Source organism: Dermacentor andersoni, chromosome 10, assembly GCF_023375885.2.
Source record: "Dermacentor andersoni chromosome 10, qqDerAnde1_hic_scaffold, whole genome shotgun sequence".
Classification (NCBI taxonomy): domain Eukaryota; kingdom Metazoa; phylum Arthropoda; class Arachnida; order Ixodida; family Ixodidae; genus Dermacentor; species Dermacentor andersoni.
In genome coordinates, this window is record NC_092823.1 from 66,038,595 (window position 1) to 66,063,617 (window position 25,023).

At 47.1% G+C, this 25,023-nt stretch overlaps 1 protein-coding gene across 8 annotated transcripts in view; it reads right to left on the reverse strand.

The window, feature by feature from the left end:
- The window catches only part of frtz (WD repeat-containing and planar cell polarity effector protein fritz), a 63,537-nt gene that overhangs the window by 6,066 nt on the left and 32,448 nt on the right, over window positions 1-25,023 (reverse strand). For all 8 annotated transcript variants that reach the window (XM_055062417.2, XM_055062415.2, XM_055062414.2 and 5 more), the window contains 5 exons: window positions 19,150-19,213; window positions 16,607-16,709; window positions 12,734-12,879; window positions 9,056-9,387; window positions 263-333 (listed from right to left, as the gene is read on the reverse strand). In XM_055062417.2, coding sequence (XP_054918392.1) covers window positions 263-333; window positions 9,056-9,387; window positions 12,734-12,879; window positions 16,607-16,709; window positions 19,150-19,213 — 716 coding nt within the window. The remainder of the gene's footprint in view (window positions 1-262; window positions 334-9,055; window positions 9,388-12,733; window positions 12,880-16,606; window positions 16,710-19,149; window positions 19,214-25,023) is intronic.

The following is a 25,023-nucleotide window of genomic DNA, read 5'->3' on the forward strand; positions in this document are numbered from 1 at the left end:
TATAGCGAAAATAATGTTTTGAGAGAATAATTTATCAGTCCAAACTGATTTAATTGTTCCCCTTTAGTTTCCCTTTAATCACAATTGCAGTCATCACACAGTGATGTTGCCGAGACCCCTAATGAAAAGAGCATCACTATTTTTTTTTTTACTTTTAACCAACAGGAGCAAGAGCTGCCTTAGGACTTTATGTACGCACCATCTGCACCTAATGTCTTTTGCTTTATGTGCGCAACAATGTCTGTTGTATTCACGTACATACCGTCAAGCGAAGCCAGGTTTGCAGCAGCGGCTGGAGCTCCAGAAGGTGAATGCGGCACAGCTCTGTGATGGCTGTTTTTGAAACGAGAGGCACCACATCTTTCATTGTAGTCGTTGTAGACACAAAGCTCCTAGGGAGCACACAGCATTAAAGACAAGTGCACTAGACTGAGAATGGCAGATTGGCCTTTCAGAACTCTTTCAGCCCTCATTATTATCCTATTATTAGCAAGAAAAGTCAAGGATGTGCTTTCTTTTTGAACATTGCAAAGAACAGCAGTGCCTATGGCACCATGGTGATGCCACACATTTCACAGCATTTTTTTTTTGCTCCGAAATTTGCAGGAAAAGCCTGCAAAAGTTGGCCAATTGAGTTTTGACCTAAATTCAAGTACAATCGCATTCCTACAATCGCATTTCCGCAGCTATTGGCTAGGGTTGGTCAGATTCAACGAAAATCTGCCACACCGAGGAAAGCCAACGTGAAAATTAGGGTGGTGTTATCACCTGTCTCAATTGTTTTGGCCATGCAATGCTTCTGCTCATGCAAATGTTGACATATGTTCAATTATAGCAGAATGTATTAATTTAGCTCTACTTAATACTTTTCCATGTAAGCTTTAACTAATTAATAAAGTTAATTAATGGGAAACACGGACACAGAGTTGGTTGGCACTTCTGTCTCATTAAAATATGATGATTGTTGTTTCCACGCATTGAGCAATCGTGCACTGTGGCAAAGTGCGCCTGTAAGTTACGTTGAGCAAACTTCCTGATATCATCCCACCTTATATTTCCCACTGCCCTCAACTGTACTCTCTTTCCGTTGCTGTTCATTTTGTTACCATGACAGTCCATGATTTGCCTGCTCTATGCACTATGTGATCTGCCAAACTATTTTTCAATTTCAACTAGAATAGTGTCTACACTCGTTCCCAGTTTTATTCCTACTGATGTCTTCCTGTCTCTTGACGTTAAGCCTACTTTTTGTCATTAAATCAGATTAACTATGTATTGCTCATTTGCGTGTGATATAGGGCACAAATAAGGCAGCAGAGGGAGAAAAGAAGAGTCTGCAAAGAGGAAACATGAAACGGACACAAGAAAGATGAAAATTTATTTGCAGGAAGGCCAGAAGTGACAGAACAGCAAGATGCTGAAGAGTGCATACAGCAGGAATAACAGAAAAAAAGTCAGAAGAGAAAAGGGGTGGGAGAGAAACAGAACAAATCAAAGTGCAGAGTGGAATGGTGATGTCAGAACAGCAAAAAAACAGGCCCTACATACTGAAACAATCACTTTTTCAATAACTTCACTCCTGCGTGGTGAATGGTCTCGCACTACCCCCTCACTGTAAGCAAAATGCCTACCTGGTGTGGCCTTCCCGGACAATCACTTTTGGGGATACATTCGCTTTTGCGAGATTTGGCCTGACCAGTGCCAGATGCGTCAGTGTTTACGAGTGACGGCATTCTTGACACTATGACAAGCAGGCTATTGTGGCACTGTCAGGAACGCTGTGCCAAGATAGCCTGCTGCAGGAACGCGAAGTCTGGGAAAAGTGAACGTATCCTTGAAAGTGATCGTCCAAGAATACTGTCCCTGATGTCACAAAACTTCTGCTGCCCATTTGGTCACTGCACTGGGCAATGAAGCAACGCAATAACAATGACAAAGAGGTCCCCACAAACTTCTTCCATGCTGTCCATCCTCACGGCCTCAAATAATCAATGACTGCGACACGTCTGAAAGTGACCATACCAAGATGCATTTGCAAAATCACAACTTGAGAAAGCTTTGGCCCTGCTTCCGTTTCTGGTGTTTGCCAATCCAAACACTACAGGTTATGCTCAAAGATACCCAGTTAGAGCCTGGCAAGTGTTTCAGGTGGAGGTAACCAATATATATGTTCAGAAGACCTTACAAAAGTTTTGCTTCGGTGACGTGACATTCTTATGTCTAAGCAGAGTCTTGATCTTGTTTTTAGAACTTCATGATGGCCGACAATACCTTTCTTTTTTAAAGAAAGGCTGGACAGCAACAACCCCTGAGAGTTTTTAAAAAACACTTTCTAAAAACACTTTCTCTGCCCGCTCCCCTGGCACTTTGTGTCTAGTGGGTTTCTTGCCAAGCATGCTCAGCAGGACAGAAGGGAGAGGCGTGGCAACATGCGAGTACAGGGTGTTACGTTTCGCCTACAACGCGCGGTAATGCCGGCGCGGATGCAACGGACGCCGGGGCTTCGTTCAAAGCGGCGGACATTTTGGCCCGTTCGACGCCGCCGCAACGCCTCCCCGCCAAGCGTGTCCAGGCGTGTTTGAGTGCCACGTGTCTTCGTGTGTGCGTGTGTGTGCCCACGCTTGTCAAAGCGCGGCAGCCGGGGAGCGGAGCTCCCCAAGTGAGGAGCCAGGAGGTCTGTCCGTCGGCGGGTTGGCGATGCGTCACTACACTCGGCTCAACATGTCTCTCGGCTCGACCGTGCGCGCCGTCGCGTGGGCTCATGCTCCGCCGTCGCGTGGGCTCATCCCGTGACCTTCCTTCTGGCCCGCGACGCCGAGAGTATAAGAGCAGCTGCCCCCGGACGCCAGGAGAGAGGCTCCGATTTGTTCTGTTGAGTTACGTGCTCTCCCGTCTCTCCACTTCGGTCGACCTGACCGGCCGCTCTTTTGCGTTGTTAGAATAAACAAGTTGTTCTGTTACCAGTCTTCTCATGCTTTGCCGGGACCTTCGGATGTTTCCAGTGCCCCAGGCCGCCAGGCCAACGCTACCCTTGGGGCTTGCGACCCATTGGCAATAACGGGCGTCAGCACCGAGACCCCAACAGCTGGTTGCCAGCGGTGAGATCGCGACAACGGAGGCCAGCAGCGAAGAGATGCGGTTGACTGTATGCTGAGCAGCACAACGACCATCCGGGAGCAGTGCAACGAGCCCTGTGTGATGACTGGTTGCCTGCAGCGGAACGACTGCGCTGAATTCTTGACTGCGAGGTTTGGTGAGTGCGGGACTTTCTTTTTCTGAGTTTTGCCAGGCTTTTGTTAGTGTCAGGAACAGAGCTGGTAATTGTGGTTGTCGTTGCTGCCGGGTTAGTTTGCGGCAAGACAATAGTAGGCAGTAGAGAAAGCAGCATTCAGAGCAGCCATGGATTTGAAGTCGTTGCGCAAACCGAAATTGCTGGAGCTTGCAAGAGAGTTGGGTCTAGATGTCTCAGACAAACTCAGAAAACCAGAACTGCTAAGGGCTATTCTTGAGTTAGAAGCTGAGGATGACGAGCTGTCGGAATGCCTTGAGACCATTGAGGAGAGGGAGACGGCAAAAAGACAGGAGCGTGAACTTAAAGAACAGAAAGAGAAAGATGAGCGCGAACGTAAAGAACAGATAGAACGAGAGCAACAAGAGAAAGAAAGAGAGCGCGACCGTCAACACGCTTTGGAAATGAAGCGTCTCGAGTTAGAGATGGAACGCGCTCGTAATGGAAGTCAGGCACACGGTGCAGGAGAACGAGTATTGTTCAAAATGACTGACCTGATGCGGCCGTTTAAGCTTGGAGAGGACATTGGTTTGTTCCTGGTTAACTTTGAGCGAACGTGCGAGAAGCAGGGGTTCTCTCGGGAAACGTGGCCACAGCGCTTGCTCACTTTGCTACCCGGCGAGGCGGCCGACGTAGTCGCTCGCTTGGAGAGAGAGGAGGCAGAGGATTTCGACAAAGTGAAATCGAGTCTGCTAAAAAAGTACCGGCTGTCAGCGGAGGCGTTCCGTCGGAAGTTTCGGGAAAATGAGAAAGGCAAAAGTGAGTCATATACAGAGTTTGCCTACAGGCTTATGTCAAACATGCAGGAGTGGCTCAAAGAAGAGAAAGCGTTTGGTGACCACGAGAAAGTTCTGCAGTGTTTCGGGCTAGAACAGTTTTATAGTCGGTTACCTGAGAACGTGCGGTACTGGGTCTTGGATAGGCCAGACGTTAGTACAGTGGCTAGAGCCGCTGAGTTAGCCGAGGAGTTTGTGACGCGTCGGGCTCGCGGAGCTAAGGACGGTCAAAAGGGTGAATTTGGCTCCAAGTTTGAGAGGCCGAAGTTCACGCCCATGAGAAAGCGGTTCGAGACGAGGCGAGCGCGCGTGTGTTATACGTGCCAGAAGCCGGGTCACTTTTCGGCGCAGTGTCCGACCGAACGTGAGGAGACGGCGGCAGCCGAAGCCGAACGCAGAAAGCGGTTCGAGATGAGGCAAGTGCGCGTGTGTTATACGTGTCAGAAGCCGGGTCACTTTTCGGCGCAGTGTCCAGAAACAAAACCAAAAGTCGTGTTTTTGTCATTATGCAGCACTGACGAGAACATCAAGCTTCTCGAGCCTTACATGCGAGACCTCCTCGTGAACGGGAAAGAGTGCCGAGTGCTTCGCGATACCGCAGCTACGATGGATGTAGTTCACCCCTCTTACGTAGAACCCGATATGTTCACGGGCGAGTGCGCATGGATCAAGCAAGCAGTGGAAGCTCATAGCGTGTGTCTGCCGGTAGCAAAAGTGCTTATTGAAGGACCTTTCGGAGCACTTGAGACGGAGGCCGCAGTGTCATCTATGCTGCCCCCCCAGTACCCGTACCTATTTTCGAACAGGTCCGATCACCTCCTGCGCGAGAAGGGGCTTTTGTTTGGTGAGGCTAGCGTTCAGGCCTTAACCAGATCGAAGGTTCGGGAGCTCGCTGCAAAGGCGGTAGTTGCGGGACCGACGTTGTTGAACGATGAGAAAGGGTCAGAGGCGCAGCAAGCTGGTATTCAGAGCACGCCCGAACTGAATAAAATTGAGCCTGTAGCGTTAAAGGCACCAGATACTGGAGAGGAAATTTCCGATGCGGGAAAGTTAGAAGAGCTTCCGGTCGAGCTTCCGGGACTAGGCTCAGTGACGAACAGGAAAGACACCGATCAAGTCATTAGTGACTTAATAAGTAAAGCATCGCTGTCGCCTGAGCAGAAAACCGAACTACACCAGCTCTTACAAGAGTTTCAAGGTCTGTTCTCTGAGAGGCCTGGTAGGACTTCTGTCCTTACTCATGACATAGAACTTACCTCCCCAGAGCCAGTACGATCCAAGGCGTACCGGGTGTCACCCCGCCAGAGCGATATTATGGAGGCTGAGGTAAAGAAAATGCTACAGCTCGGTGTTATTGAGGCGGGTGAGAGTGATTATACCTCCCCTTTGATTTTAGTTGAGGTACCGGGCAAGGAACCTCGTCCTTGCGTCGACTACCGCAGGCTTAATTCCATCACTAAGGATCAAATTTATCCGATCCCTAACATCGAGGAGCGCCTTGAGAGAGTGAGTAGCGCTCAGTTTATTTCCACCCTAGATCTTGTCAGGGGTTATTGGCAGGTTCCACTTACAGAAGAGGCTAGTAGGTATGCGGCGTTCATTTCACCAATGGGGACATTCCGTCCTAAAGTTTTGAGTTTTGGTTTGAAGAACGCGCCATACTGCTTTTCAAGCCTCATGGATAAAGTGTTGCGGGGACAGCAAGAATTCGCTTTACCGTATCTAGACGACTTAGCGATATTCTCCGCATCCTGGCCTGAGCATATGGCGCACTTGCGGGCAGTGCTAACCCGCCTGCGCGATGCGGGCTTGACAGTCAAGGCTCCCAAGTGCCAGTTAGCACAGGCCGAGGTTGTCTACCTCGGACACGTGATTGGTCGGGGTCGTCGCCGCCCCTCTGAAATAAAGGTGGCCGCTGTGCGAGACTTCCCGCAACCGCGCACGAAGACCGATATTCGGTCGTTCTTAGGTGTCGCCGGCTACTATCAGAGGTACATCCCCAGGTACTCTGATATCGCGTCTCCCCTAACGGATGCTCTAAGAAAGACAGAGCCGCAAACAGTCGTCTGGGATGAGACAAAGGAAAGAGCTTTTAGCGCCCTAAAGAGCGCCCTAACAAGCCAGCCTGTGCTACGATCGCCCGACTACTCAAAAGGGTTCGTTGTTCAGTGTGATGCTAATGAGCGAGGCATGGGCGTTGTACTGTGCCAACGGGAAAATGGAGAAGTAGAACACCCCGTCCTGTATGCTAGTCGTAAGCTGACGAGTCGTGAGCAGGCGTACAGCGCCACCGAGAAAGAGTGTGCGTGTATCGTGTGGGCCGTTCAGAAATTGTCATGTTACCTAGCTGGCTCGAGGTTTACCATTGAGACAGATCACTGCCCTCTCCAATGGCTGCAGACCATCTCTCCCAAAAATGGCCGCCTCCTGCGCTGGAGCCTCGCTTTGCAACAATATTCCTTTGAGGTGCGTTACAAAAAGGGGAGTCTCAACGGTAACGCCGATGGCTTAAGTCGAAGCCCCTAACGTGGGAATCAGCCTCAAAATTGCTTGTTACTGATGTTTTTCTTCCTGAGGCAGGATTTTTAACCTATTGCTTTCGTGTAGTGTTTCAAAGTGATGATGTGCTTTCTAGTGCAATTTTCCGATTTGTGGACGCGTTCTGAGTGCTGCTAAACTACTGTAAGGAACTAGGCAGCAGTATAAAAGGGGAAAGAGCCTGGCAGGGCTTAGTGAGGGTTGTGCCGTGCTTGCTGACTGAGCGGTTGACTTTCGGCGTAGTTCTAACGCTTGCCGGAAACGAGAACAAAAATGTCAACTCTCCCGAAGTCACTTTGCAGTGTCCTGTGTGCACCTGAACGTGAGAACGAGGCCTTCTCTGTGCGCTGCGCTCAAGAAACGCCAAAGGACGCCCGACTTCGGTTATGAGCATCATCGAGCGACATCCCTCCGGACAGCGGATGCAGTCCCCTGACCATCGGGATCTCCTTCCCCCGGCGGGGCAGTCTGTTACGTTTCGCCTACAACGCGCGGTAATGCCGGCGCGGATGCAACGGACGCCGGGGCTTCGTTCAAAGCGGCGGACATTTTGGCCCGTTCGACGCCGCCGCAACGCCTCCCCGCCAAGCGTGTCCAGGCGTGTTTCAGTGCCACGTGTCTTCGTGTGTGCGTGTGTGTGTGTGTGCCCACGCTTGTCAAAGCGCGGCAGCCGGGGAGCGGAGCTCCCCAAGTGAGGAGCCAGGAGGTCTGTCCGTCGGCGGGTTGGCGATGCGTCACTACACTCGGCTCAACATGTCTCTCGGCTCGACCGTGCGCGCCGTCGCGTGGGCTCATGCTCCGCCGTCGCGTGGGCTCATCCCGTGACCTTCCTTCTGGCCCGCGACGCCGAGAGTATAAGAGCAGCTGCCCCCGGACGCCAGGAGAGAGGCTCCGATTTGTTCTGTTGAGTTACGTGCTCTCCCGTCTCTCCACTTCGGTCGACCTGACCGGCCGCTCTTTTGCGTTGTTAGAATAAACAAGTTGTTCTGTTACCAGTCTTCTCATGCTTTGCCGGGACCTTCGGATGCTTCCAGTGCCCCAGGCCGCCAGGCCAACGCTACCCTTGGGGCTTGCGACCCATTGGCAATAACGGGCGTCAGCACCGAGACCCCAACAAGGGAAACACAGGTGTGGAAGCGCACTGTGCGGCAACAAGTTAAACACACAAGCCGTTGCTCAATAAAAAATAAAATGATTCTGCCTTCATTGGTAGGCTATAAAACTAGGTCCAAGCCCCAACCCATTCTACTCATTGCATACCAGAAACATATACACTGCTTCCCACTGAACCTTTCTACTCCTTCCCTCGCACAAGCTAGCGCTTTGAGATGCCTGGCATGTACGTCACATTGCATAGCACCGATTTACTAATAAAAGTGAGGGCACGCTCACTTCCCAATTCTTCCCTAGCAGAAGCTAGGGCTTTGAAACATGAGACGACATTGCACCACCTTAAAGGGGCCCTTAACCACTTTTTATCGAAGTGGAGAAAGACATTTGAAGTGAAGATAGGCTACTTCAGAACCACTTTGCCGCAAAAAGTACTTCAATGCGTTCAGCAGAAGCGGAGTTATCTGCAATCAAACATGGCCTCAGCTGTGCTCCCCTTCCTCCTCCAATGCCTTGCACTACGAAGGCTACGGCGGAGATGTCACCATAGCGCGCAGTTAAAATTTCCGATTTGGTGGCTATGCCGCGCTAAACGTAAGCCAAACGCAGCTGTCCTCAGAGAGCCGCAGTGCGTTTAGCCACTGGACTCGCGGTGGCACCTCGCGGCAGCCGCGGTGTAGCCGAGCGCAGCGACCAATAGCAGCTGCGTATTGGAGTGTGCTTTATGACGAAATAGAGCACACAAAAAAGAGCGAGGAGCATGGGGTTTTTGAAACAAGAGCGTTTGAGAAAAAGGTGACTTCGCGCTCCGCTTGCAAGCTCCACGGACCGCGTACAACAGCAGAACTTGGCTGAGATGTTCGCAACAGCTTATGCTACCCACGGACTACGTTATTTCACCAAGCCCGAGGGGTGTTTCAGGGCCCCTTTAAGGACTGGTCTACGTCAGAGACAGAAAGGATGCACCCGGTGTTGTGTTAACACTACTATACATGACAAAAGCGAGATGTGCGTTTTGCGACAAAGTTCGTGCACAGCTGTGCAGTAGCTGCACAATACAAAGTCTCAACAAGAAAGTAAAAGAACACAGAGACAAGTAGAGTATGGTACAAAACATGATAAGCTTTGCTTACTTTGACAATCTTCCCTATTGGTTTCTGCATACTTCGTTTTTTTTTCCAAATAGTTTGCACTCATATAAACACAGGCAATCCTTACGCCTTAAGATACTTGTATACAGCTTAGCTAGACTGTCACCCTTGACATGAGAGTGCACATTTTTCTATGCTGCCTGCGGCGATACATAACTCTGAAAAAATTTGCCACCGCAGAAAACACCCACTTGTAGGCTTCGGATCCGATGGAGCTCAGTTCTGTCGGAGCTCTCCTTGGGTCGGCTGGCTGGATCCTCGGAATCGGTCTGATGACAGACTGCTGCATTGTTGCAGAAGCTAACATCTGTGGAACCAGAGGGTCAATGATGGGCACGGCGACCCGAACGCCTTCCGACGTGCACTCGTAGTCGTCGCTCAGGTCAATGAGGTCTTCCTCTGCCGCCTGCGTGACCGGCACCGCTCGTGGCGGTGGCCAGTGGTAACCGCTGGTGCCGGCACCACTGGCTGCGAAAGCAGTTGGCATGGACGGTCGCAGGTTCGGTGACTGGCCTTGCGGAGGCTGAAACGGTGTTGTCAGGAGAATACTGTTTTTTACACTCTGAAGCCAAAGAAACATTTTCATCAAAACTGTGTCACTTAGGTGCTATGAGGCTTTGTTGGTCGGTTGTCTTGAGATGCTCGGTTAACCACTCCATCTGTGAATCAATGCACTTATAAAAAGTACTTAGGGCACATATAGATGCCAATTACTCCACAGTGGCTGAGATGGGATGTGTTCATTTCCAAGATGTGCAGCACTAGATGCAATATCATCTTGCCTGCCCTAACCTTTACGTGCCTGCCCAGTGCATATGTGCATCCTGTTGACAGACCTGCATTGACACTTTTACACGCCTCCGCGAGCATGTACAGTGTAACCTGATTGCATGCCATCAAATGCTGCATTTGATGTAAGCTCTTAGGAGTAGAGGGAGATTAAAGGGAAACTGAAGGGTTTTCCAGAAAAAATGAGTGAATAGCTGTGCGTAATGGTTTTCAACTCTTGGAATTCGAATATCGCATCGAAATTGAGCGAAAGAAAGCGCAAACAGATTTTATTTCCACGAAAAGTGCAGCAGCAGACTTGGGGCAGCTTGCCCGCCTTGTATGCGCCTGTGATTGGTCGGGTGCCTTGTGGCGTAAACAATGGTGTTCGTCCGGACCGACCGTTGCCGCTACACATGAAGCATGGTGCAAGGTGGTTTGGCGCTGTTGTTTTGCTGAGGCGGTAATGGTAAATTTCGAGAGCTTGTGTTTCTCTGACGAGTTCGGCGTTGCTCCCTACATGTATGAGCCGATTGCGAGGAGCCGGCCTTTCGAAGAAGCAAAAGATGCTGGTAGCAAGCAGTGGTTTCGACGGGAACAAAAGCGAAGTGTTAGCATATCCTCATGTTAGAAATGTTCTTTGGTCAGTACGTTTTTTGCAAAGCTGCATTCAGCGATCCAGTGAGTTCGTTTCCGGGCAAACAACTGTACGGTTGTTCCTAACATGCCTCCTCGTGGAACGTAAGCGGGGATGCGATCGTCGGCATTTGCGCGCTGCCCCAAAGCGGTCGGCAATCTACACAGACGGTTTACATGCGGGAAAAGTTTTCCGGCTCTTGCCGTGCTGCAAGAGCCGGAGCATTCACCAGCGCGATATCTGCACGCTACTCATAACCGGAGCCGTAAAGGCAGCGAATTCCGTCGGCTACGTGGGACGGCTGGTTTCTCTCTGTGCGCAAGAGAAGGGAGAGCACAGCGTGTTGGCGTGCGCTGGCTTTCAAACACATGCAAATTTTACACTTGCACTGGGTTATGGTAGCTGCATGTAGGCTGTTTCTCAACACACATGCGAATAGAAAATTAACGGCGGTTCGCGACCAAACCTGCGTCAAGGGTGTGAGATAAGCATGCACCTTCCGTTCAGCCTGCTAACACGAAGGAGCTAGCAGTAAATCAAACTTCAGGTTTGGACGAGTTCGTGTATTTATAAGGTCTTCCAAGACCAGTTACCATCCGTCCGCCTGCACTCATCCCGTCTTTATGTGTTCGTTGCCCCGACCTTTTCGCACTGCGTTTAGAAAGCCTGCAAGCAGCTGTACTCTCCCTCATTCATGCATTGTTGATAAACTCTGGTAGTAATCGGTCGTCATGGAAGTGCTTAGAGCACAGCACTGTTGTTCTTGAGCGCTTAAAATTCTTTTGATTCACAGCAGCCTCACACTTAGCTGAAAGCTTCTGTCTTGTGGGAAGTAATGGAACATCGGAACATCATTGCGGCCGCTGGTGTTCATGCAACCGTAGGCTGCACAGAACGCCGGCATGATCGGCCCACCACTTCAATTGATGCTGCGCAAGTCAACTACCACTCTACATACACACAAACAATGTAGGGTCGAGCAAAGCAGATTATGACGGCACGTATGGTCAGGCACGGTCGCAGAGACTGCGAAGGAACGAAACACCAGTGCTGATGTCACTATGCCGTGGTTTCCAGTCTCCGCTCGCATCGTTAGTGTCAGCAGCAGCGCGCAGCACTCGACGGGGGCGGAGCGAGAGCGAAATTTTAACCGACGATTACGTCGCTCCTAAGTGAAAAATCTCCCTCAAAATTTTACCTGCATGGTTTATAAGGTTCCCGCATCCGTATATGAGCGTCTTATTGAATTCGACAGACTCTTCAGCTTCCCTTTAATATAGAATTTGATTGATAGTTCGAGGCCTGTTTAGGGAAGTGGGTAAAGGGATGGAAGATTAAGAGAAGTATGGCTCGCAATGGAAACTTCATATGAGAAGCTCTACGACGAATGAAGCGTCTAGGATTGCCAACCAAACCAGATTTAGCGGGACAGTCCCGACTTTTGTGCAAATGTCCCGTGTCCCGATTTGACCAAGTCAGAAAAGCCAAATGTCCCAACTTTTGCTTTTCTTTTTTACTCAATAAAAGTAAGTTGACCAGATATCATTTTTATAATGCCTGACAGCTCGTTTGCAAATTATTTTTTTGTGTGCGTCCTGTTGCATTGTCATAAACGTAAAAGCGGTTTCATTTCTTTTTTTGATTCTAGTTTTGTTGCAGGCCCGAACAGTTTGCAGTAACTTTATCCGTAATGGTAGCCACGTTAGTCAAGCAACTACACTTCGTCTTTCTTGCTGCAAATTGTGACACAATAGGACTAAAACAATTTGATGAACTTTGTTGCATGTAAAGCCTGGCGGCTCCTGGCATTGACAGGGCCGGTTGTCACCAGTTTCTCAACGCACCTCGCCCCCCCAGCATTGTCTAGACTTCATCCACTCGAGAGTTGGCAAGCCTAGAAGTGTCCCACATTAGCCTGTGGTCAGATCCTGTCCTCCAAGGATGCCACTGCTTTGGGGCAGGGTTTGTCTTGAAATGTCTTAGACCTGCAATATTTTTTTCGGCAAGAAATTGTATTGGCTGCCCTCTTGAATTTTGGATCTTACCTAAGCTCCCCCCTCCCCCAGCCCCTCCTCAGTGTTCCCTGTTTTGTGCTCAACGTTTTGAGGGGCTCTGGCTCAGGAGTATCTTTCAGTAATTATAGCAACAATCTAAAATTAGCAAATTATATCTATTAATTTAGAAAGCACGGACTTTGAAGCGGATATGTTATTTGGCACTACTATCGCTTCTTACACCACATATCATACACTTTGTTTTTCTTTTCCTTGCTTTCCTCTATACCCTACCCTGCTGAAGCTTACTTGAGGTTCAAATAACATGAACTCTCCTTTTATCTAATCTGCTACTGAAAGTCCTCCCTGCTGTTTTTAATTGGGGTTTGTGCATGCTTGTCTGTCCCAAGTACAACCAATATGTTCATAAACGAGGAACTTAAATCCTGTCTTGTTCAAAAAAAGCGTACCAATCTTAGGCGACCAGATTCCGAAACACCTGTGGCCCCAGAGCAGGATGCCACAGCCATAGCCACAGCTGGACTGCAGCGGGTCCCATCGTCGCTTGAGCAACAGTCATCGGTGAGCTCGCTTGACGAATCACAGTCATTTGAATCTGCACAAGGTACAAGCGAGGAGAATCACAGTTGTTCTTTTAAGCTAAATTTGATTCCTAATGCAGCCTGATGGGCAAGAAAAAAAATTATTACAATCATTCACACAATATGATTTTCAGTAAGGCAGCGTTACCATGAACTGAAACACAAACAGGAAAAAGAAAGTAATCAGAACACCTGCTAAGCATAATGAGATTGATTTTCGAACACTCTGTAGCCGGTCACTAAAACAGACGTTTGGGCGAGTTGGTAAGCCATTTTAAACAGAACAGCGTTTATTTTTACAGGGACAAGGAGGGAGACACGACACGGAAAAGCGCTGACTTGCAAGTGAAGTTTATTGCTTGGAACGAAGAATATATAACAGCTCCAAATGACGGAAGAACAAAAAAAAAGGCATTCATAGATTCACAGTCAATCGTACATGCCACACTGAACAAGGAGATAACTGTAATCATCATATCCCCCCTCGCTATAAATGCCAGTTCTTTGGACGAAATCGATAAGGAGAGCCTACTGACGCATGCGTCTTTTGACCAGGCGATGTGCGCTGCTTCGATGATTTCACGCGTTAGTTGGTTACTATGTTTACTTAAAACCTGTGTTTGTTCCAAGCAATAAACTTCAGTTGCAAGTCAGTGCTCCTCCGTGTCGTGTCTCCATCCTTGTCCCTCTCAAAATACATGCTGTTCCGGTCACTAAACATGATGTAGACCCAAATGTGTATTTTAGAACTTAAATTACACCACTGTTATGCATGCAGACAAATCTGGAAAAATTGCAATCCAGTTGCATTTAAGTTGTTTGCGTACGAATTTATGCTAATAGATGCATTACTAGGAACACAGAAACAATGAAAAAGTGAATGTCGGATGCTAGAGCTGTTTACATCATTTACGTTTTTTGTACAGTTTGCACTCTCTGCATCAAGCTTCTGTGTATTAACCATTTGTTGGTTGCCAACATGAATGCATACTCATGTTAGCAACCAACAGTATTAATGAATTCATATTTATGAATATTTGGAGTGACGATTGGTAGGTGCTGCCATCTCTTGGAACATACAAAAGACTTATGTCTTGCGTCTCCCCCTTCCAGAAATGTGAAAGAAGACATTTTTACCCAATTTCACACTCAAACCTGTTTACTTTTAGTTTTGGATATTGGCACACCGACTGTATTCTCGTAGAGGGACCCACAAGTTATTTTATAGTCCTTTGCACTCTGGGAAACAACAGTGAACGCGCACATGATAGATTGCTGTCAGGAGCACACATATACACCTGTGAGCCAAAGCACACAAACTATAAGCTAAAAAAAAAAAAAAGACCATAGACTCGACAGCCTTATGTGTATGACTGCATTAACTTAAGCTGCTTTGCGTGACCTACCAACCCCGGTCACAGGACTGGCTGAATGTTTACAGAAGCAATGGTCTGAATTGGTTTTGGCTCGAATGACGCTCTGCACTGCTGAGTTGCTGTTGCCACTTTATGCCTCTGCAAGCGGCCGAATTCACCTTAGTAGTAGTGGTAGCCAATCGTAATGGTGGCTTTTCACAAGAAGGAATTGCCAACATTTTTAATTCAAAGCTGATGACGGCGCCAGTCGTGGTTATGACTGCGCTAATTATGGATCTATATTTATTTAAGACACTGATGCAGGCAGCCTGTACAATGATGATTCAGTATTAGCAACAACTTCAGTGACTGGACGTCTCAGCAAAAGAAAGCCTTCCGCAACAGAAAAGTCTTCTGGATAATCCTCGTGCCTCCAAATTTTTTTAAACCAAATAAAATCTCTAATCTTCAGTGCAAATGATGACGCATTTGAATGGTTTCTGGGCCAATAAGCATGAAAGCATGTTTAAAAAATGTAGCACTAGAACATGAAACACAAGAGGTGAGATGGAAGCATTTTACACACATGACACTCTGTGTTTCTTCTTTGGTGTCCCAGCTAAAGCTACATTTTTTTTAAACACACTTACTGCTCTCAGTAATTATTTTTGAGCAGGAAAATGCTTGTTGCACTTGTACTGTCATGCAGAATGTGCCTCATGCTATACAGAATAAGCATGCAGTACGAAACGCCCAATACGTGGACATGGCACACAGTGAACAGACGGAAAGATGTGGCCTTAGAAGTATTTTTGTATTGAGGGTAAATACAATAAAACCCCATTAACTCAAGGCTATAAAAATAGGAAAACATTTCTAGATAAGCCGAGTTTCGAGACAACCGAAATCACGAAAATAGGCACCCGGTGGCCATGCACAGTCTGCGCAGAGCTTTTCCAAAATGGCGGCCGTAATATTCTCGGTTGATCGGTTTGGCTTGACTTGGAGCAGGACACACTGGCGCCTAGGAGCAACACTGTTATCGTGCCAAAACAGCATGCTTGGTCCCGAATCAGACGAATGATCACAATGCAAGATTGGAAGCCCACAATCCGAGGAGTTCAAAACTGCCTCCAGATGTGCAAAAAGTTGAGGTTGATAATTTCTGCAGCACTGCGAATTCCAGACAATTTTGCTTAGAAAACCGAAAATCAATTACGGAAAAGCACAGCTGTCACACCTTCAGCAGCACCCACCAGTGTCGATCTGCTTATGCCACACTAGTGCGCGAGCATGAAGCGAATGTCCCTACTGATCCACAGCAATCTCACTGAAGCTGCTCTGTGGGCTCAGATAGTAACCTGGTTTAGGAGCAGTGCACGGACTGATTGCACCTACTCAAAAAGTGCCGATCACCTTGCTGGGGTTCACAATTGATACGCCGTAACCACATCAATGCATCACTGACAGCGTCCTAAATTAGAGGGGAGAGAGACTTGACTCCCAGTTCACCACTCTTGTGCGAGGCCACGATGAAGCGGCAGTCTGAGTAGGCGAGTGAGTGCGCGAAAGCAGCGATGGAGAGAAAGAACAATAAGCTCGGAGCGCGGCAAGCGCGTAGGTGTGTTCGGCCCTGAGTGAAAAAGGGCAGGTAGAGAAGCTTCTCCGGGAATGGCGTCAGGGCCTCTCCTGTCAGAGAATGCTCAACCTAGAGCGACCGCAAGGCTCGTGCCAAGGTTAGTTCATGCAGTTATTTGCAAGTTGCTGTAGTAAAATATCTCTGTTTTCACTTGTTGGTGATACTTCGGATGCGCACAAAGCATGCAAATCCTTCGGGCAGTGCCTTCTGCGGTGTTTTCACAGCTGAAATTTTGAGACATCAGGAATGCAGTGCAGGGAATTTTCGAAATACGGGGTGAAATACACATAAAGTTGGCATCACGGCGTGAAAGATTTCGGCTTTAACCCCGACATGTTGAGTTAACGAGAATTTGCTGTATACAGCACACTGCTTTTGCCAATGCAGCTTGGAGTAGACGTGGCAGCTTTGAATGCTTTCTGGGCTTTATGATAAGTGTGCTTTGTGTTAAACGTCGACAGGCAAAGTCAAAACCTGATAAAGTCCTTTGGGAGACGGCAGCCACATGAGAGGTACACTAAAGAAATACTATGTAACACTGCATTACTAAATTAGGCTTGTACGATACCAATAAGGCCAGCACCCCTACAGTCACAGTAAGGCTTACATACTTGCAAACCTATCAACTTGAATACATGTATTCATAAAACACATATGGAAATGATGGGGGTAAATGGGTGGAGGGGCAAGGCAGCTTTTGCAATGACTAGCTGACTAACAGAAAGAAATGCACTTTGTGGCACTCACCGCAGTCGGACAGCGCCCGGCTTGGCTTCAGGGCGTTGGCACGTCGCAGGGCAACCTCCACGAGACCAGTTTCTCCCTTCTTCTTTGCAATGTTGTGCAGGTCCTGACACAAGAAAAGGTCAGTGACGTGGCTGAAGCTGCACATGAACACTTTGCAAACGCAGTTAAACCTCGGTGTAACAGAACTTTAGTACAGTCGAACCCACCTATAACAATACCGGTTTTAACAATATATTGGATATCACAATGGAAGCTACTGCACTGACAGGTTTTGCATGCTTTCTATGGTGAAATAACCTGCTTACTACAATGCTCCCATGTGGCATTATCGGTTATAACAATGAAGTCTGGCTGCTGGGTGTCTGTGCCAAAAGGTAATGGAATGCGAAATCCTTGAAAATAAAAAATAAAAGGAGAAATTAGAGCCGCTGCACAATCGGGACGGCCGCCGCGCGCTCCAGCCTTCTCCACATTGCCAGCCTCGTGCACCTCTCTCACATCACCCTTACACCCCTCTGAACACGAATGGACAGCGCCCACAGCTCTACGCTGTGCTACTCTCCGAAACATGAAGGACTGCGCCAACGGCGCTGACAGCGCTGGTTCTTTATTCTATGGTGCTGCTCCCAGATAGCTGGCCGGTCCCACATTCTGCGCAGTTCTACCAATTGATTAGGTCGCTTGCGCTTGTCGTTGTTGGGTGCGTCGAAGCCATTCCTGGCCACGCTGTCTTTCAGATTTGTTTGACTCACCGCCGAAACTGAAGATGGCTGACCCACCCTCTAATCATCGGCAGTACATGATGTTGCCGGTGAAAAGAAAGCGCACTGCTACAGATTTGGAAACGAAGTGCTTCTAACCGACAAGGCGATTGTCGTGAAAGTGCTTGCATCGGATAGCGATGCCGACAACAGCAGCAACGACGCAGTAGAGGCAGGCTGCCTCAATGTTGTCCTCGCAGGAGGCCCTGCAGATGATTCAGTCCCTTCAAGGCTTCGTTTTTGGGAGAGACCTTCCGCTGCACTACGTGGCATGCCCGGATGCCTTGGAGAAGGGTGTCGGCAAGCTCAGCGTAAAGCAGGCAAGGCTGACGGACATGAGATTTTCTCGTGCAAGCCAGTGAGAAGTACGTGGCAAGATGCTTGTGGCAATCTCGCCCCAGCGTTTCTCCTGGACTTATCAAGCCGAGAGGCTGCTGTAGCAACCTTCTTTAATTTTTTAAAAGGCCCCTACTGAGACCAGCAAAGCGCCTCCTTGGCGAAACTCGCAGGTCACTTGCAGGCCATGTCTCCAATTTGCAGTTATAGCACTGCAGCTGTGTCTTGTTACACGCGATCGGAGTGCACAGGAAGCGGAATCAAATAGTTAAACGAGTCAACACAATCAGCAAGTCGAATGGAGGAAGATGGTGGGGTGGGACACTGGTGTCCCCGCCATTATAGTTTTCTCACAACAGCTCTGTCATCCCCTTAGATTTTTTTCATGCAACCCCATTATAACAATTATCGGTTACAACAATGGAATTTTCGTGGCACTTGAATATTGTTATAAGTGGGTTCAACTGTATAGCGAAATCATCAATATAACGAAGTACTAAAGTGTTTGTAAACCCATGTTGGTAGAACACTATGTATTTTTAACCTAAATATAACGGAGTGTGTTTATGCATGATTTCAATGTAATGAAATTACACTACTGCCGCAGAAGAAGACTGAGGCCTCAAACTATCATGGTTGCCAGTGGTCAAATGGCTGAATAACATGTGGTAGTTTGCAAATGCACCTTTCAAATCGTGCGGCACGTGACAAAACAAGACCAGGAAAGCAGAGAAGCATCCCTAACACAGAAGAAAGATTGGTTGAAAATTGTACTTCTTTAATTTATGGTAATAAATTTTAATGTGGCGAAATTTCTGAATAATGAAGTGAACTGCTGACTCTACTGCCTTTGTTATATCAAGGCTTAGCTGAAGCACCACACAATCCGTACATTTCCTACAAACAGCACCTTTCATCTGATCATCTATCTGGAAGAGCACACAGGGTAACCATAGCATGTAGTCAATGACCCTAAAGTATCTTTCAGTGCATAGTTTTGCCACTTTTACTCTTTTCTGCCTTGAAGGCTCAGCAACGTTACCTTTGTAAGACAAACTACATCCATAGTGTGATCTCACCAGCCCTCCAGCTGGTTTCTAGTTCTGTCTATTCACCGAACTGCATTTATTTAAAATGTTATTAGCCGAGGTAATGTAAGTATCAGAAATACATGAGAAGCACCTAGATACTACATACATAAACAACACTAACAGGTACAGTTGGCCAGAAAAGGTTGTTACATGGCCTTTGTGAATAAAGCTCAATTGCTACAATGCCTTGGCACATGGCATTGAATCCTTGCATAACACATGGCACAGAAGATCTGCTACTACTTATTCAGACCTGTTTTGAGACGGTTAGCTGCTTGTTGGCCCAATTTTATTTGGTCACCCATGCCTAAAGATGCCATGCCGACTCACCCCGGACAAAGATAGGCAGCCTTACCATGAAGAGATCCCAGTATCCCAAGTCAACGGCCAGAAGAAAGGCCTTTTCCAGCCTGTCGAACCTGGCGAATCAATGAGCGCCAGAGCAATGAGTGATATGACTGCATGAGTGTGCTTTGAAATCCTTACAGAGAAACTATATAAACTGAAGAAAAAAGCATGCCACCACCTCCATGACTGAATTTTGTGCCGGGCAGTGCGAAATGAAACTGTAGTCAGCCCAAGCAAACAAACATAGTGCACACGGAGACACCCCACTATCCAGCCCCCACGACAGACGTCCTTTTCTGTAGTCGTACGTATCTTTCCTCACTATATATTGGCAGCCGCAAGCAAAGAAGTCAAATTAATAAATTTAAAGCGATTTAGCACAAGCAGCAATTCAATGTGCACTGCCTGTAGTTCATCAACATGCATTGTAACATCATCAGTTAAGGAAAAGACATGATAATGATGTAAACAGTGCACCAACTTAAGTACTAATTAAAAATAAAAAAGCAAGGCATTTCAACTTAGCAGAAGACATGCGCCACAAGGAAGCTACAACACTTGATTCTTCCTTTTCAAACTTGACCTTCACTGGAGTCTATCATAAATGTGGAAGCGTTGGTTAGTTGATTATTCATATTCAGGTGGGAACAACGCTAAGGATTGTGCGCCTTTGCATTGTTCATTGTGGACTCTCAAATGTGTTCTTGGGACAAAGGAACGGCAACACAGTAGTGCAAACAAACAAACGGGCATTTGTTATGCCTTTTACACAATATGGCCAGCTAGAAGAATCAAAAGCAATGAAATATGCCAATGTGCGTGCGACAAATCGATGGAGTGCGACTCACCACGACAGGATATTGAGCGAATATGTTCACCCCATGCCAGACACCAACGCCTAATTGTTCGCATGTACAGTTACATGAACGGTGGCCTGTTCGAACTATCGCGTTTGTCCATCGCGGTGCACCACTCTGAAGCCTCTCTTGGGACAGTCCCACAGAGTGTCCCACCAGGTGCACAACAAGTATGTGTGCTTCACTGAGCCCAAGCCAAAAAGGAAGACACTAGTCCATTTTGCGCCCTTTCATACTATTCTGCAACTACACCGACCGGCAGCAGTGCACAACTATGCAGGGAAAACAATATCAGAGGACACGCAAGAGTTGAGCACCCCCAAACTATGTAACTTGGCATTGTTCCCGCCTTCATTGGAGGCCTCCCGTGGTAGCTCGGTTGCTACGACGCTCTCTTGCTCAGAACCCAAGGTCGTGGGTTTGATTCCCAGTCTCACTGGCCACATTATGAAGATTGCAGAATGCAAAAACTCTCATCCACTTAGGTTCAGGTGCATGTCAAAGAACCTCAGGCAGTTAGAATTAATCTGGAGCTGTCCACTAGTCTCTCATAGCTGCTGAGATCCTTTGGTTTGTTAAACCCAAATAATGACTGACTTACTGACTGACTAAATGAATGAATGAATGAATGAATGAATGAATGAATGAATGAATGAATTAAAATAAATTATGGGGTTTTACGTGTCAAAACCACTTTCTGATTATGAGGCACACCGTAGCGGAGGACTCCGGAAATTTCTACCACCTGAGGTTCTTTAACGTGCACCTAAATCTACATACACGGGTGTCTTCGCATTTTGCCCCCATCAAAATGCGGCCGCCGTGGCCGGGATTCGAATAAATAAATAAATAAATAAATAAATAAATAAATAAATAAATAAATAAATAAACAAATAAATAAATCAAGCCTTGGTCAGTGCTCTTTTTTCTTTCATAGAACCTTACTCAACCAGATGGGATTTCATTAGAGTCAAGATTTTAGCAAAAGCTGCAGGCACAGCCCCTTTCAGAATATTATCCCATAAAAAAAAAATTTTAAATCTCACGCTGTAGCCAAACAATAAACCCATGACATCGTGCTCAGGGGCAGGGCACATTCACCACAGCCATTGGTCAAAAGCTACTGGCCACGGTCAAAAGAATTCAATAACACTGTGGGTGCTATATAACAAGAGAGACATACAGAAACGTTTACTTAAACACCAGAGCCATCTATGCATTTTACAGTAAGCAGCTTGCTAAAGGCCTGCAAAAGTTGATTCACCTTTCCACATACCCCATCATTTAGACCGCTACAGCGTCCTCGCGGTGCAGGAAGTGTAGTGCCCATGCAAGTGCGTTTACAGTGGCAGCATGCGAGACCTGCCACTATACTGAGAATGTACGTTGGCAGCGTGTGCAAATGTGCATGCAAGCAGGATTCAGGGTGCAGTGTAGGATGGTGCTGGAGGAAATATCCCACGTTCCCCTACGGCAAGTTAGAACATCAGGTTGTCATTTGTGAAAAGAAGTATAGCCAAACAAAAAATTCTGCTCTTACTGATTTGCTCCACCTTTTGAAACACTAGATGCATGGGAAGGAACCAAAGCAAGGTGAAAGCAAACAGACGACAATGCCTGCCACCTGAAATTCAATGTCTCAGCTGACCATGTTAAACCAGTTTTGCCATAGTTAGTGTTTTACCTTCTAAGTGTTCCAATTTGATACAATACTGTGACTACAGTGTGAAGGTACTATCAGAGCGAATACATAATCTAGCCTAACCGCCATTATCAACTAACCAGGGAGCTACAGCAATCTTTGAAATGGGCACTGCTTTTTTGGGCAGACACCTGCTGCAGCTGCAAGATGAGGTGCACATCTAAAGACACGTTGCAGTTTTGTGGGTCGTGTAGGGTGCCTGCTGCGTAGCTGATAATGGCACTGAGGACAATGGTGCCATCTATTGCACAGAATAATCACTAAATTCAACTCTGGTTGCATTCCCTACGTCAAAAGAAAACACTAACAAAGCTTGCTCACAAAATGTGTGCAAAAAGCTGTGATGGTTGGCTAGTCTTCAGACCCAGCACAGATTGCCACCAAGATAGGACATGCACAGCCGCGTTCATGCGCCGCAGTCGACGTAGAAGAGGAGTTGTACACTAACCTGCCTCCTCACTCCTTCCTAGTATGCACACATCTCCCCTCTTCCCCCCCCCCCCCCCCCCCCCCCCCGCGTGCTTGACAAGAGGGCGCACACCCTCCCCAACTACCTCCCTTGCAGGCGTGAGAGGACATCGCCGCATCAAGCCACCCTCCTTCTCAGCTCACCCTCGCAAGCTCTCACTCGCACCTATGGCATACGGCGCGAGGCCGCAATATTATTGCACTTGGGACTTTATGCTAAATGTCACGGGATGCCCTCGGCGGAAATTTGCCTGGAGTGTCCATATAATTGCTATCCCAATAAAAATAATTTTCAAGCTAAAGGCTCAATTTGGGACTTCAGAACATTCGTTAAAAGCTACCCTTTGATGGGCCAAATTAAGCAGGTGCACTTGAGGGAACATGTGGCCACAGCAATCTACAGCAGTCATTAACGTGCATAGATGTCATGATTTAATGTGAAGACAAGGACGAATTGAAGTTCCTGTGCAACGCACATAATCGGGCAATGTCACAAAGGCGATTCTTGCACAACATAAATGAGATGGCTCTGCGAGACATTGCTATGAACTGCAATGTTTGAGCATCTCCCTGGTCATGAAACATGTAACCATGGCATCAAATGCAACATTACACATCTGAAAGTAACATAAACCCATGTGTTTCAAACAGCATGTGACCTCAAGCTAAAAATTGAAATTAAATCATGGCGCTTTTTGTTTCAAAGCCATGCCTTAGCCATCAAGTGTGCCATAGTTCTGCATTCACTAGCCTCCAGGTGAATCCTAATCACCAGAGGCTCACCAGGAACCAAAAGCTGGTACACGAGTGTTCTTGCATTTTGCCTATCATAATTAAACTGCCACACCAGGGATCGAAGCTTCGATCTTGTGTTTGAAGACAGATACATGACATGTTTCATGCTCAGAGCACCTTAAAGACGCTCAAAGGTCAAGGAATAAGGTCAGTACAGTGAAGTGAAGGACATGCTTTCCTGGGAAGAAGTCATGCAGCCGTACCGAAAGAGGTTAGGAGGTCAGCCCAAGAGTTCACACCGCGGCACTCTGTGAGTCAAGCAGGAAAGGAATTGAGTCAGTATCGCAAGTCAAAGGCTTCCGAGGAAAAAAAGACAATTTTTACATTTATTATGCACCATACAACACTAAAGAAGTGCTAAAGGCAAGTGAACAATCTAGAAAAATAAATGCCTTTGCATGTCCAAAAAGAGAACTTGACAGTGGCATAGCCATGGCCTATGGCTGTTAATCTTTTTAATGCTAATTAGTTTGTGACATCCCGAAATATGTTAATTAGCATAAGGACACCATGCTAAATATGTTATGATGTCATCAATTATATTGGTTAGGCTAGGCTTCAAGGCATTCTTGCTGCAATTTTGTGCCAATGACACCCAAGGAGCACGGTAATTGGCAGGAAGTGACATTGAGAATGCTTGTCACTAAGTGTACGTAGCAGAAAACCAGCAATAAACCTGCTCCCTATTGAAAAACGGAGGTAAACATCGCTGGCAAACTCATCTAGCAAACACCTATCATATAGTTGATGTGGTTCAGCCCAGTGCATCTCTAACCTTACCAATCTGGAGGCGAGCAGTGCAAAATATAAAGACAAACACGCTGCTTTTCGTGCCGCTTGCCCTCAAGAATGGAATGCCAGCTCGCCCCACAAACCATTCTTCTGAAGCTATGAAGGAAGCCCATGTGAGATTCTCAGAAAGAAAACAATTTTTCCCTTTCATTAAACTTATAGTAAATTCAACATGTTTCTACCGTGCTCCAACTTATGTTTGATATTTTGCATGTATTCAACACTACTGCTTGTTGAGAGGTGCTGCCATCTCTATGGAGTTGGCCAAAGTCATTTGAAATTGAATTGTCGCTTGCCGGGGTGCACAACTCGAGTTGTTGTACCCCCGAGCGCTCACTGATGCAGTCACGCACATCGTCTGCTACTTCCAAGGCGTGCGATGAGGAGATGCTAACATTCTTTACGGCTGCTGCTATCGTCTTTCCGGTAGCTTGGAAATAGCCCTGTGTGGCCGAAGTTCAGAGATACTATTAAGCTATCTTTTTCCTTGCCCTCGCTTGCAGTTTACTTATTGCCGTACACCGGAGTGCACACTGTCAAGATTTCGGTATGGCCGCGTGCGGTGCCACTTCCCACAGCGACTGCTCAAGCATTTCTTCTTCCGATTTGTTTCTGGCTTGTTCCTTCTTCGGATGAAATGTGCTGTTGGGACAACAAACTGACAGCCATGTTTTTTTCTATGGTATAAAGTTTGTACACAGGGATAAGGTGCCTCAGAAAGGCTGGTGAGCCTTTCTGAGGCACCTTATCCCTGTTTACAAGCGTTATACCACAGTGTGCTATTCCATCTGTCAGCCCACTTCTTGATTTTGGATGTTTTTTTCTAGACATTTTTCTCGACCTCTTACTGTATAGCATACTTGTACGCATACTGTTGGTGCCAGTAAAGTGTTTTCGAGACAAAATATTGCATGCAATAATCTTTGTTATATTCATGAGCTTTCAATCATTTCATACTACTGGAAACTGCGATAAAGAAGAAATTGACCACAGGCCATGGTTCTTGTGAAAGAAATTCGACCCTGACAGCGTTAATACGTACAGTCGACTACCGTTGACTGAACTTTTAGCTTGATTCGAACACATTGGAAGGTCCCAGTGAGAAACCATACATGCTATCAAAGAAAACTCGTTTATTTTTTAACGCAAAAGCATGTCACTTAGATTTATTCAACCTCTCTGAAACATATAAAAGCCTGAAAAGACAAGAAATTCAGCAGACAATGTGTTTACTGGTTCCCTACGTGATGACAGTCGCAGCTGCAAC